Source organism: Macrobrachium nipponense, chromosome 4, assembly GCF_015104395.2.
Source record: "Macrobrachium nipponense isolate FS-2020 chromosome 4, ASM1510439v2, whole genome shotgun sequence".
Taxonomy (NCBI): Eukaryota; Metazoa; Arthropoda; class Malacostraca; order Decapoda; family Palaemonidae; genus Macrobrachium; species Macrobrachium nipponense.
This window is the reverse complement of record NC_061100.1, coordinates 144,930,725-144,945,106: the sequence shown is the minus strand read 5'-3', so window position 1 is coordinate 144,945,106 and position 14,382 is coordinate 144,930,725. Positions and strand designations below refer to the sequence as shown.

Here is a 14,382-nt window from a genome sequence, read left to right as displayed (position 1 = left end):
GGCTCGTACGCGATCAACTGGAAACCTTCCCAGCCGGGTGAACAGACACGTGGTGTGAAGGGCCAGCCGACCGAAGAAGGCCTACTGGCCAACTTGAAGCCGCGTAGCATAGCAACACATAATAAAATATATATGTATAATAAAATTCTAGCTGACCTAACACGGGGGAGAAATGAAATAAATAAAAATAGAAGAGAAAGAGGTTGTCCTAGAGCGGATAGGCTAATCGCAAATCCGAAGATTTGGGTGTGTTAGCCTAGCGACTAGAGCGGCTAGTCAGTGTGCTGTACCGAAAGAATCGGGGGCAGGCGACTAGGGAGCCGTAAGACAAAGAATACAAAGGGACAAGGTCCTAACGTAAGGGCACGAGGGCCTAATAACTCGTAATACCAGGGAATCTTGGTCTGAATAGGCTAGGCTATGATCCGAAACATGCGGTCGGAGCAGAAACCCCCGTGGAAGGGCTAGGATATAAAATAACAAAGCTAACTGCATGTAATATGATGTATAATATACTGCTTAACATTAAACTGAGCCCAATTGGTATGGGGGACCAAATGGTGCACGCAAAACCGCCATGCGGTCGATGAGTCGGAAGAAGACGGTGCGGGAACGATGATGCTCTCGCTACCGAGCCTCTAAAACTCAAAAAACACAGTTAAAACGTTGAAGATCATCATAAATGGATCTAAAACATTAATAGCAGTACTTAACTTGGATGCAGAAGCTTGCTGGTCCATCTTGGTAAAGAAAAAGATAGGATTCTGGCGAAACACAGCACAGAGTAAAAAACGTGTGTGGTGCCGACAATGCTATCGAAAGGAATGAAAACAAAGACGCTGACCGTAGTAGTAGCGGGTAGCGGGGCCTTGGTCCGGCTCCTCTGTAGACGAGGGATTTTGAAGGAGGAAGAGGCTAAATGGCAAGGGACCTCTGGTAGTGGTTTCCACTCTCCCTTTTTACTATACCGACGCCTTTTATTAAAAGGTGAGCGAGCCAGAATATTCTGGCACTATCGTTTCTCTTTTTTCTCTGGTATATATAGCAATATTTATTTTTTAGAAATGAGTATCAAAGGGACATTTCACGGAGCGACACAGGCTGAGCCCAGAAAAGGGATTTTGACAAAGGAAAAATCTATTTCTGGGCTTAGCCTGTGTCGCTCCGCAAAAACTGACGGCGGAACTGATAGAGTATATACCCGAGAACTACTTCAGGAAAGGGTAGTGTCAAGAGTCAAAAACTTAAGGTTCAAGGGCGCTTGTTCAGTGTGCCAAAGAAAGACTCGAACAAACTAAGAATAATCCTAGACTTGTCCCATCTAAACTCATTCATTCATTGCGACAAGTTCCGAATGCTGACCGTTTCGCAGGTGCGGACCTTGCTTCCCCGTGGGGCCATCACCACGTCTATAGATCTTACAGATGCCTACTATCATATCCCGATAGCAAGACATTTCCGCCCATTCCTAGGCTTCAGACTAGGAAAGAAGGCTTATTCCTTCAAAGTAATGCCATTCGGGCTCAACATTGCGCCCAGAATATTTACAAAGATAGCGGAAACAGTAGTCCAGGAATTGAGGACTCAGGGAATAATATTAGTAGCCTATCTGGACGACTGGCCCATATGGGCCACAGACGTCGAAGAATGCTGCAAGGCGACGTTCAAGGTAATAGAGTTCCTGGAACACCTAGGTTTCCAGATAAACAGGAACAAGTCCCGGCTAACTCTGGAGTCACGTTTCCAGTGGCTAGGAATCCGGTGGGATCTAGACTCTCACACTCTATCAATTCCGCCGACGAAGCGAAGATAGACAGTCAAGGCCACAAGACAATTTCTCAAAACCAAGCAGACGTCACGGAGGAACCAGGAGAGAATCCTAGGTTCACTCCAGTTTGCATCAGTGACAGACATGCTGCTGAAAGCCAAACTAAACACTCATTAGAAGTGTCATCCTCCATTTCCTATTGCACAACAACTGTAACTGTTAAGGCCTGTCCACAAGAGCAGGCCCGATCAGCGTGCTCCGGGGTTGACGGGCTTACCCGTGAATGTTGTCCACACAGGCGAGGCGATGGAGAGGTGGGCGTGCCCGATGATGCCAGTAGTATGTTCAGTGCGGTACGATAAACATGGTGCCGCAAAGAAGTGTGTAGCATGATTATTGCTTTGTGTGTGATGAAAAAGAAGAGAATATGGTGCAAAGAATGGCTCGGTAAAAGAAATGTGTATGGTTGTACATCTGCCAGGGTCGAACCTCAAGCCATTGGGCACCACCATGGTAATTTTGCTACAAGACCCATTGGGCAATTTGACGGTTTGCCCGTTAGAGGGGAGGTCCGCCGATCAGGCCCGGTCGTGTGGACAGGCTTTTATTGTGTGTGGTATGAAGAAGTTTTTCAAGTACTCCATTTCATGTTCTTTCATTGAGTCTTCTTTTTGCCACTGTCATCGGCTTTTTACTGAAATTGCCTCTTGAACCACATGATAAGTAAAAATAACGTAGCAATTGGTCTTCATGATGTATCATGTACGGTACTATCTAATTTTTCTGTGACGTTATAGAATTGTTTGCACAAGTGGTTAGTCAGCCTTAGTTCGTTCTACATCCAGTCTAGAAGCACTAAAATAGCATATAATTTTTCCTATCCACAAGCAGGATAATGGTAACAGTTACCATCTTCTGATGGTAGCCTACATTTAAATTTGTCAAAGAAGCTCACCTTTATGGACTGAAAACACACTACAGCTGACAGGATTTTATTACTTAGCAGTGTAGTTTTTGAGTATTCAGCATAAATAAATAGGGGCCGAATGTATACTAACACACAGTAAATGACCTGTTCACTTATGTGGATACAACCCAATGGTTGAAATTAATTGAAAACAAGTGATGAAATTATAATCAGATCTCTTCCCTCTGTGGCTTGATGAGTACGGGTTTATATCCTAAGCTTATTTGCTACTGATTGAGGTTAGACAGTGTATCAGTGTTATTACATTGCGTTAACTGTTTTTTTTCTTTTCAATCTTTTTATAGAGAATCTATAGTTCACTATCAAAATCTTTTGGGTTAAGAGCATGTGTCCAAGTACAAATGGCAAGAAAAAGTTATTACAGTATATTGATCTCTTCCCACTGAAGAATGACAAGCCACAACAATATTGACCTTTAGTATAAAATACTTTAAAAATTATTATCACTTTCATAATTCCATTAAGTATGTAAACTCATTAGTCTTAGCTTTAATGATGCTAATTAATTATATAAGTAGAACATTTGTCTCAACAGATACCCATTTGCCTCTATATCTGTCTTTGTTACTTTTAATAATATCTGTAAGAGTATACAACCATCATATTTAAACTGTGGAATATTTATGACAATCTTGTACATATTATATAAATCTTGTACAATTTTAATTAATAATCTCAATTGTTTTCACATAAACAGCCTTTCAAATTTACTTTTTATTATATTCATCAATTAAAAATAGTACTTCGTTGCTACCTTTTTCTTCAAACTTAAAGAAATTCATTGCTTCTTTACACTTTTTAGAAAATTCACCCCAAAAAATACTGATAGAACAGACTGAGGCAAAGATTATGTACAAATCTAAACACCACTTTTGAAGGACAAGAAAACCAGGAGGCTCAAGAGATGTGCTCGACTTTTTATTTTACCAGTATGTTACACAACAACTGAGTTTCACTTCAGGAGACATCAAAAGTGTTTTAAAAGAAATAAATAAAACTTGTTGACACCACTGACAGCTAATACATAGAAGTAATGACTTATACTCTGTTTCTGCTTGATCACTATATCAAGTACACGTCAAGTCCACATGACCTTTGCAATGATCAACTGGATACTGTAATATACTGTACCAAGAAACAAAAGGGCCCCTAAATGCCAATTAGTTAATGTCAATGGATTTCTGTACCTAATCATACTCTATTATCTCCTGAACCAAATAGAATGTTAGAAATAGAAAACTGATAACTGAACTCATGGTAAAAGATAAAAAATTTGGGGCTATAAAAAATGTTATGATAGAATTTCCAGAATGTCATCGCCTATGTTCTACATTCTCAACCAACAGAATAACACAAACTTGATATTCTTGACCCCCAAATATGCATACGACATTGAACATGAGCGCTGAACGACAAACAATTTTCATGAATTGCAAGTCAATTTGTAAGGGACTTAGTAATCTCAAAACTGTATCTGGTAACATTAGCAACTGAAATAAATATTCTATGATTTCACTGTCGATAGTGTACCGGCACCAAGCTAATGTTACCATATACAGCCTATGTATGAGTTGGGAGCTATTTACATGATATAACAAAGAGTGATTTTTTACCTACAAAATGACTGGCAACACTGATAACATGTCTAAACTGTACTACAGAAACAAAAATATACATTTAGTTTATTTCATTTCTACTTTTGTGTTGTCTGTTCTTAAAAACTTTAAATCTTTAAAACAATTTATTTGGCCTTCCACTAAAGTTAGGTAGAAATTTCTATCTGACATCAGCTATAAACCCAGAGATCAAATGGTATATTTACAAGGTTAATAGGTATAGATCATAAATTATGTAATGTAATGCACTGTCCTGGTGTTTATTCATTGTTAAAAAAAAAGGCATAAAAAATAGACCCAACAAAATGTCAAGTTAGAAAGGCTTCAGTGCCAACATCTTCACCGGGCGGAACATACAAAAATTTGTTGAAGATAACTATTCTATTTACACCAGAAGTCCAATAACCGATGCTGCATATTTATGAAATAAATTCTACTCTATTTTGGAATTCAATGTTTTATTTACAGTAGCATAGTTGAAGGCTTTTCTAGATATTTCTTGAATGCTGCTAACCACTGTGCCCCAACAGCACCATCCACTGTGCGATGATCACAACTTAAGGTTACGGACATCACTTGAGCGGCTCGGAAACTGGGGGTAAAAAGATCAAAATAAAGAAAACAAACTACAGAATATGGGATAATTACTAAATAAATGGTATAAAGATCATTATTTGTAACACGAAATAAGGTTTAGTACTGCAAAGTTCTTGATGCATTGATTCCAAAACCCATTTGTATACTTTGTTGGCCAAAAAGCTATGACCCTAGAAATCTTCCTAGGCTAAAACATGATGTCGTCTTCATCATACAATTTATAAGCTAAAACATCATACAAAACTAAAATATTATATCATTCAAAACCACCAAGGTGGAATATAACCTTCAATATTCTCAGATCATGGATAAGCACAATGGGTTAAATGGTCCTTACATTTCAGTCTTTATATCTATATTCAAATTGAATAATGACTAAGGGTACAAAGAGACCTTGTTAATTTGAAATTCCAAGTTATCATGTCAATACAAAACAATGTCAAGTGTCAAGGTTGCAATTTTTCAATGTGCATGATACAAAAGTTAAACGGTCATATTAATAACTATTGGATACATAAAAACTTAATAAGAGAAGGAGAAAATAAGAGATAACTGGCTATTGGGGTTGTTGAACCAAAACTTAACTTGAAGACAGAATTACAAAGATAAATTTCTGTGGTCATAGAACTTTCACTCATTGCTCACTATAGATAGTACAAAAGTACACTTTCAGTTCCTTTCAACCCCCGCCTCAGCAGGAATACTTTCTATCTTTTCATTTTCTTCTGTTCTCCTTGGTCTCATTCCACTTAACTCAAACTTTCTTCATTTTATCTAGGTCTGAATTCTGCCTCTTATCTCAGAACAAATCATTCACACTAGCCTTAATGGTTGAGAAATGTGAATCAATGGTCTTATTTAACAAAACCTACCAAGCATCATCTCTGGTCCACAGTGTTTGTCACAGAGAGAGAGAGAGAGAGAGAGAGAGAGAGAGAGAGAGAGAGAGAGAGAGAGAGAGAGAGAGAGAGAGAATAGTTGTGGGGTGATGGTATCCTGAAAAGTCCAAGCCACTGGCAGTAATTAATGTTACTAACTGATGCCTGATAAAATGAGACATCACTCTTTACTATTCTTACATGATTTAGAGCAGTGGTTCTAAACCTGGGGGTTGTGACACCCAGAGGAATTGTTTGGGGTTTCTAAGGGAGGCACAACAGGTTAGTGAGAATATAAATTATTTTCATATATATTAGGATTAGCCATTTAGGCAATCAGTGATACTGATGTTACTGCTAAGTAAGAATTTCTTCAAATTCGTGAGGATTTTCGGCTGAGAGTCGACTTTACTCAACAAGAGCTCCCGACATTTTGGGCAAAAGTGCAGGAGGTCTGTCCCATTCTTTAGATGCATGCACTGACCATGCTGATCCAGTCCTGTCAACCTATTGCTGCAAGATTAGATTCTCAGAAATGGTAGCACTGAAAATGAAGGCACGCAATAGGCGTGTGCTTGATGCTGACATGAGGTGCTGCCTGTCAAGCACTGGTTCTTGCTGATGGACTTAATGCTGCAGAACAATTTCAACCCTCCCACTGAGTGAATGATAAGTAGGTTTTGTTATTTTTATGATGTTCAATAGTTCTGTGGAATTTGCAATGTTATGGCATTTGTAGAGGATATGTGGAATTTTTGTTCATTGTGCTTTCAATAAACCATGGCCTTCTTATAATTTTGTTTTATCTTACCTTTTCACAAGGTTCACCACATCAGAATTTATTACATGGAGGTTACAGTAATATCCTGACGAGTCTCGGGGTCATAGGATGAAAAAGGTCAAGAACCGCTGCTTTAGAGTCTTACCTTAATTAGTGATTTTCAATTAAAATGTTTAAGTACATATAAAATGCTTTCCCTATTTTTTAGATGAATTTTTTATGTGGGTCACATACCAATCTTGGTTAAAAGCTATAGAATCTGTGGTGAAAAATCAAACTATGCATTTTATTACTAAAGAACCTCAATCATAATCAAATTTAGGTGGGTTCATGTAAACTGTTGTACAATTAAGATAAATTTTAAGGATTCCATGTTTAAAATGAATAAAAATTGTTACAAAAACATGAAATTGTTCTCTTACCCTTGTTCTGCATTTTCATCAACAATGAGTCGTTTTTCAGTTCCACCTACAGCAAGAATACAAGACTGTGGAGGATTGATTATTGCGCTGAAGTTCTTCACACCAAACATACCCAAGTTGGAAACAGAGAATGTGCCACCCTGGAAGAAAAACATAAAATGAAAAGGGAGTCTTAAAATGGATTATATTAAGGTTACATCACTTGCATAGAGTGGGGACACAATGGTGAGTGGGTACAGCAAATACAAACAGAATACATAAATGTATTGCAAAATTCTGTTTAAATATCTTCAACACCTAATTTACCATCTGTTTGTGCACAATTTGAAAAACTTGGTTACTATTTTTAAACTTTATCAATCACATAGTTATATCGGTCCTGTTTTTTATTTCTACATATATTAACATCTATTGAAATTACACATCATTTTACTGCCCCAAACCTTTGGGTTCTGGACCCAAATGGGAACAAGGTGTGCAAGTTTTTTCTAAGTCTTTACAACAATAGTACAGAGATCACAAGGTTGTTCTGTTATTGGAATAGATTGCGGAAAAATATGAATAGATTTATGGGAACAAAATTTTTTCTTACACTTAAGTAACGTAATCTAACTTAACACCTTCATTTCAGGAGTTTCTAGCTTATGAGCTACATTCACATTTACTCTGCATATTATAGAGGACGTATTATAAATAAAAGTTGATATAGGCCTTTCATCTTGCTTCTAGCATCATTGAAAATGTCCCCCACCAACCCAAGAGGTTTCCTGCCATCTACTGACTGGAGATGCAGTCTTGTATGTACAAATAAAATGCCATCACTGCATATCTTTTAAATTGGTGTACAGTGGACCCCTTCGTATTTGCATTATTTGCGGAAAATTCGCACATTCGTGGTATTTTTCTATGAGAAATATCCACAAATTCCTGTTTTTTTTAATCAATTTCATCATAAAATGCACTTTTTGTGATAAAACTATTAAAAAAACCAAGTATGAGAATTTTTACAAAGGTTTTTCTTGAGTTTTATCTAACAAAATAGGCTGTTTTTAGCATTTTTATAGGGGTTCCAAACATTCACGGGTTCTAACTATTCACGGGGGGTTCTGGTACACATCCCCCGTGAATACGGGGGGGACCACTGTATTTAAAAACTATCCTTCTGATCAATGATAACAACCAATATGAAATTTCACTCATAAGCAATAACATTTGCAGTCATAAAAATTATGTAAGGTACGTTCCTTATTAGAATATTTTGTTAACTTGAACTCCTAAAGGGTAAGCATAAGGGGGTTGAAGTAAGGTATACATATTACAGTGAGACCTCAGCTTTTGTACGCCCTGGTTTTCGCAGACTTTTTCCAACAAAATTTTGTCTCGGGTTTCGTAAGTTTCTTTGGATTTTGTACACTTGGAAATGCTCCTTCCAGGGCCCACCGCATGACTAGGCCCCATACCGAGTGCCCAAACAAAGCATCTCATGTTCTCTCGTGACCCATTCTGTTTTTGTGTTCGTCGTCTTTTGTGCTTTGCTATTTGAGTGCAACTGCTAAATAAGCCATCATATAGCCAAAGAAAGTTCCCAGTGCCAGCCCTTCTGTATAAATAGCGAGAGAAACTATAGAATTTAAGAAGGAACTTGTAGCAAAGTGTTGGAGGGTGTTGCATGCCAATCACAATAAGAAAATGCCTAGAAGTGCTGCTGTTAGTGAATTTAAGGCCAGTAGAGGCTGGTTTGAAAAATTCAGAAAGTGAACGGGCATACATTATGTGCCTACTTCACTGATTAAGGACATGTTTGCAAAGTGGAGTGATGTAAAAGATTTTGTGGAGAACTACCATCCCAACAAAGATGTACTACGTGTCTCCAACATCTTTTAATGGCAATGCTATGTTCCACTTTCAGCAAATTTTAAAGACGCCAGAAACAAATGTCTCTGGACAGTTTTGTTGTGCGACAGGGGTGCAGTGACTCTCAAACTGATCCTAGTGCTAGTAGAAACCAATGAGGGGAAGTAGCCCCAGATAGGTCCTTGATACCTGAAATCCTTCTGGAGGGGGATTCCCCTTCCAAACAATAACCTTGCTGCCTCCTTCTCCCCTTCTATCCGTCTTACATACGCTAACAAGTCTCCCATAAAACTAAGAGTGATGTTAAATGTTCATTATTTGTTTCATAATTCATTTATATTTATTTCTCATTGTTTTCTGCATGTAAAACTGTTTTTATTCCCTATAAAATGCATTTTTAAAAAATATTTTGGGGGTCTGGAACACATTAATTATATTTACATTATTCCTTATGGGAATTATTGTTTCGGTATTCATACGTTTTGGACTTCATGGGAGGTTCTGGGATGGATTATGTATGAAACCGAGGTTCCACTGTACTTATTGGAATATTTTGTTAACTTGAACTCCTAAAGGGTAAGCATTAAGGGATTGGATTGAAGTATGGTATATTTCTTACTGGAGTATTTTGTGAACTTGAACCCTTTAAGGGGTAAGCATTAAGGGATTGAAGAAAGTCTCAACTAAGCACAAAAGGCAGCACAACCAAGGGAAAAGGACAATGAGTTGATATCAACCAGCGCAGCCTCTAAACTTTATCCATTTTGACTCATAACGATACATGCAAGAGGGTGTAATAAATATAAAAGGGAACCAAGTCTCCTTCTTCAGAATATATAAAAAGAATACAACTGACAATAATATTTTAGTACTTTAAAAAATGTTTGCCATATATAAATATCACAAAACAAATATGAATGATCCAATTTAGTGTAAAAATATTTTCAATGAGAAAAATTATAACTGTGAAGAATACATCTACAAAACAGAGCTTTTTTGGAAAGGATGGCATGGCATGGAGAAATGTTTGACAGTATTTCACACATATTGATTAAAGTCCTTATGATAATATAGATGCATACAAGACGGACTGAAAAGTACAAAATAATTCTTCCAATCGGAAAAAATTACTTCTTGCAATATGCCATCAAATGAATAATATATTTAGTAAAATGCACATTCAGTACTGTAACAAGAAGCTTCAAAATCCTAATGCAGTGGATTATCTACTATGCATTCCAGAGGCCATGGAATAGTGTTTTTCATAAACAACTTTTAAACCGACATATGGATTTCCATGCTAGTAAAGCACTAAATGTGTCTAAGATTGTCCTAATTTATGGTAGTACACTGAATTGACAGATGTGCCTAATTAAGCTGTTTACTCTTAGAAAAAAGACCAACTTCTTGCCTTTCCTCAGACCGTTTTGAACAAGTTGTGCTTTATCCAGTAAACTCCTTGGGTTCGCAGAGCATATCTATAAATTATTCGTGAGAAAACTCACACATTCACAGATTTTTTTAGAACAATATTCTGTATTTTCATATTTTCGTGACTAAATACTGTACTGTATGTACTATACATTCTAATAATGATTTACATACAGTACTAATTCTCAAATATTAATATCAGTTTAATAACATTAAATAATAACACTAATATTAAATACGATAATTCTCTCTCTCTCTCTCTCTTATATATATATATAATATATATATATATATATATATATATATATATATATATATATATATATATATTATATACACACACACATATATATATATATATATATATATATATATATATATATATATATATATATATATTATATACACTGCGCGTCAAAATAATTGTCGCGTTTCAAAACGCGACAGTTTTTTTGCGCGAATAAGGCGACCCCCATATCTATGGGGAAAAAATCGGCTGGGAGAAACTGACTAATGGCAAACACAAATGAGTCATTTGTCTCACCTCACAGCGTGGGAAAAGTAGTTCCAAAACGTTTTTATCCGGTCAGTGTTTCCTTAACGTGATTTGTTTATGAATCAGTAAGACATCGATCGTGACCTGCCTGAAGTTTTTTTGGATCACGCTTCCAGAATTTTCTTGTGAAGTGTGTGTGTACGCTAGTGTACTATGTCTCAGGGTATACTCATTGAAAATCGTGTACGAGTTGTGCAGTTACACAGTGAAGGTTATAAAACTGGCGAAATTAGTGAGAAAATTGGTGTAAACCAGCGAACTGTGCAGCGCATTTTGAAAAAAATACCACGACAATGGAGACCAGGAAGTACCTCGTGCTTCTACAAGTTTCTGGGAGTCCAGTATCATTAGTAACAGGGGTTTTAAGAGTGCTGGGCAGGGATATTGAAGTCAATCCGACCCTTACTGCCAGAGAACTTAAGGTTGCAAATCCAGATATAGTGGCAGGAGCTTCTGTTAGGACCATACAGCGGCGCTTGAGCAGGACTTGAAATATTCAAAAGTGAAGGCGCGTAAGAAGCCGCTGATAACCACTAAACAAAAGAAGACTCGACTAAATTTTGCACGTTCTTACAAAGACTGGGCTCTGGCAAAATGGCGTCAAGTGCTATGGAGTGACGAAGCAAGTTTTTTTGTTTCGGACAATAAGGGAAAGTGTGTGGTGGCGAAAGTCGACATCAGACCCGCTGGACCCCAAGTACCTTGCCACGTGTGTAAATTCCTTCTTATGTAATGGTATGGGGTTGTTTTGGTTATGGTGGTAAAGGTAATTTAGTAATATTACCTCGTAACAATACTGTTAATAAGGACTCGTTATTACACCAACTGTTGAACGAGAATTTGGAGGAATCTTTTGAGCTCAGTAAAACAAGTATTTTTCAGCAGACGGGAGCGCCTTCGCATACTGCGAAACAAAATATTAATTGGTTCAAGGACTGTGGAATTGATTTTATACAAGACTGGCCAGGTAATTCCCCAGATATTTCGCCTATTGAAAATCTTTGGGCGATTATGAAAAGAAAATTACAGGACGTTGACACGACAACAACTGAAAAGTTAGAGACAGAGTTGAAACGTATCTGGGACAACCTTGACGAGAAGCTCCTGCAAAAACTTGCAGATTCTGTCCCCCCCATAGGCTTTAAAAGAAGTTGCGGAAACGTCGGGGAATGCCTATTAAATATTAGGCTAGGAGTTGGTGAGTGTTAACCTATTTTTTTTTTTTTATTACTAACCATTGATTTTTAATTAATATTTTCTTTTCCGCAACATGTTTTTTTCTTACGAAATCGCTACCACGACAGTTTTTTTGCACGGCACTGATATAATATATTATATATATATATATATATAATATATATATATTAGAATATATATATATATATAATATATATATATAATATATATTGCATATAATATTAGTATTATTGTATATTTATATAATAATATATATATATATATCTATATATATATAGATATATTATATAATATATAATTATGGCCAAAAAAATTATTTTTTTTTTAAATTTAATTCTATATATGTTATATATATATATTATATATAATATATATATATAATATAGTAAAATATATATATATATATATATATATATATATATAATATATTATATAGATAGATAAATATTCAGGATTATAGGATATCACACGGTCACAAACCTAAACAGATTTAACCCTATCTGAAAATTACAAAGTATCGTCACAGTCCAAAACATGTAAAAACTGAACATATTAATTTTGTTGCTTATTTATCTACAACTTTTTTCATTATGAAAGCATCAGTTTAAATAAACCAAGACGCTTTCATAATGAAAAAAGTTCTAGATAAATATAAGCAACAAAATTAATATATTCAGTTTTTACATGTTTTGGACTGTAAAGATACTTTGTAATTTCTGTTAGGGTCAAATCTGTTTAGGTTTGTTCCGTGTGATATCCGATAGTCCTGGAATATCTCTTTTAATTTTTACCCTTTTGACAATTAACTATCTGGTATTCTTGATCTTGTTGTGTACCTGAGACCTTTCTCTCCAATTGTATTTCATTAGCTCCTTGAGAATGTCTTAGTAAAAACGAAAGCGCTTGGATTTCTGACTATCATTTTCCTGTGGGATTCGCTTATTTATGAAGTCATGTGCATCTACTGTACAGATAGATACAGTTTGGGTAAAAATGATTGACGCCGTCAATTATTTTTGCCAAAAAGGGCAGCAACGTTCTCGACTCCAGTATTGGCTGAATTATATGTCGTAAACATAATTCTTACAATCACGTACCCTTCATTTTCCCTCTCACAAACACCCGTCCCCCCTACCCTTGATGTTGCGTGGGTGGGAGGCCTCTGTTGCCTAGTAAAATTACTTTGTGAAACCTGTTACACGCATAGTTACCTGTGGTTTTTGCAGTGTAGTGCTGGATTATGCCGAGTAATAAGCACATTACTGAAACACAGGTTGCTCAGGTAATTGCTTTATACAAGCAAAAAGTGTCAAGCACCGAAAATGCTGCTAGTGTCGGTGTGACAGTCAGAACTGCCCAGCACTGGATTAAAAAGTTCAAGGATGGGGGCGAGAGGGCCCAACCCAAGGTTGAAACATCGACAGGGAGAAAGAGGAAACTAACCAACAGACCTCAGATTTCTTCGAATTGCTATTGAGAAGAATCTAAGGGCTTCCTCTAAACAGCTGAAGGAGCAAAAAAGGAAAATCTTCAGTCATATCTGTGCCAGAACTCTAAGAAAGTACATAAAAGACGGCTTAGGGTTACCGTTGTCTTGCTGCCAAAGAAAAAAACAAACCACTCCTGACGATGCGTCACATTAGAATCGCCTTTCATATGCTAGGCATATGTTGAAGAATTTAACCCTCCAGCACTTTAAAAGGATCCTTTATAGTGACGAAGTCACATTCAGTGTCTCCTCAGGCCCTTCAAGGAAGGTTTACCGATCCCGTAGTAGTGACCCTTACTGGGAGAAGTACGTGAATACGACCACGAAGCACCCTGATTCTTTGATGTTCTGGGGTTGCTTTTCATACCACGACAAAGGGGCGTTGGTAACACTGCCCAAGAATGTTACTATGAACCAGTACAACTACTCTGAGCTGAACCAGTATAACTACTCTGAGCTGTTAATGGAATATTTGGTACTGTCCAATGGTCAAATGTAATGCAAAGGTGTTCATGCAGGACGGTGCTCCTTGTCATAGGGCAAAAACAGTCACAGATCTCCCTAATTCTGTAAATCCCTTTCTTGGTGATTGGCCTGGCAATAGCCCCCGACTCAATCCCATTGAGAATTTGTGGGTATCATGAAAGCACAATTAAGGGACCGCGACACCTCCAGTCTCGAGAAACTAGAGAGAGAGGTCAGAGACATTTGGGAGAACTTTCCCGAAACCATCCTTGAAAACTTAGCCAAGAGTGTTCCAGGACGACTTCAAGCAGTTAAAGAGAAGCGTGGGGGTCACACCAAG

General features: G+C 36.9%; 1 protein-coding gene across 2 annotated transcripts in view; it reads right to left on the bottom strand.

Annotated features, from left to right (window-relative positions):
* Positions 1 to 3,653: 3,653 nt before the first annotated feature.
* Positions 3,654 to 14,382, bottom strand: part of LOC135211251 (dihydrolipoyllysine-residue acetyltransferase component of pyruvate dehydrogenase complex-like) — a 99,993-nt gene continuing 89,264 nt past the window's right edge. For both annotated transcript variants that reach the window (XM_064244543.1, XM_064244544.1), the window contains 2 exons: positions 7,051 to 7,190; positions 3,654 to 4,964 (listed from right to left, as the gene is read on the bottom strand). In XM_064244543.1, the coding sequence (XP_064100613.1) occupies positions 4,835 to 4,964; positions 7,051 to 7,190 (270 nt within the window). In that variant the 3' untranslated portion in view covers positions 3,654 to 4,834. The remainder of the gene's footprint in view (positions 4,965 to 7,050; positions 7,191 to 14,382) is intronic.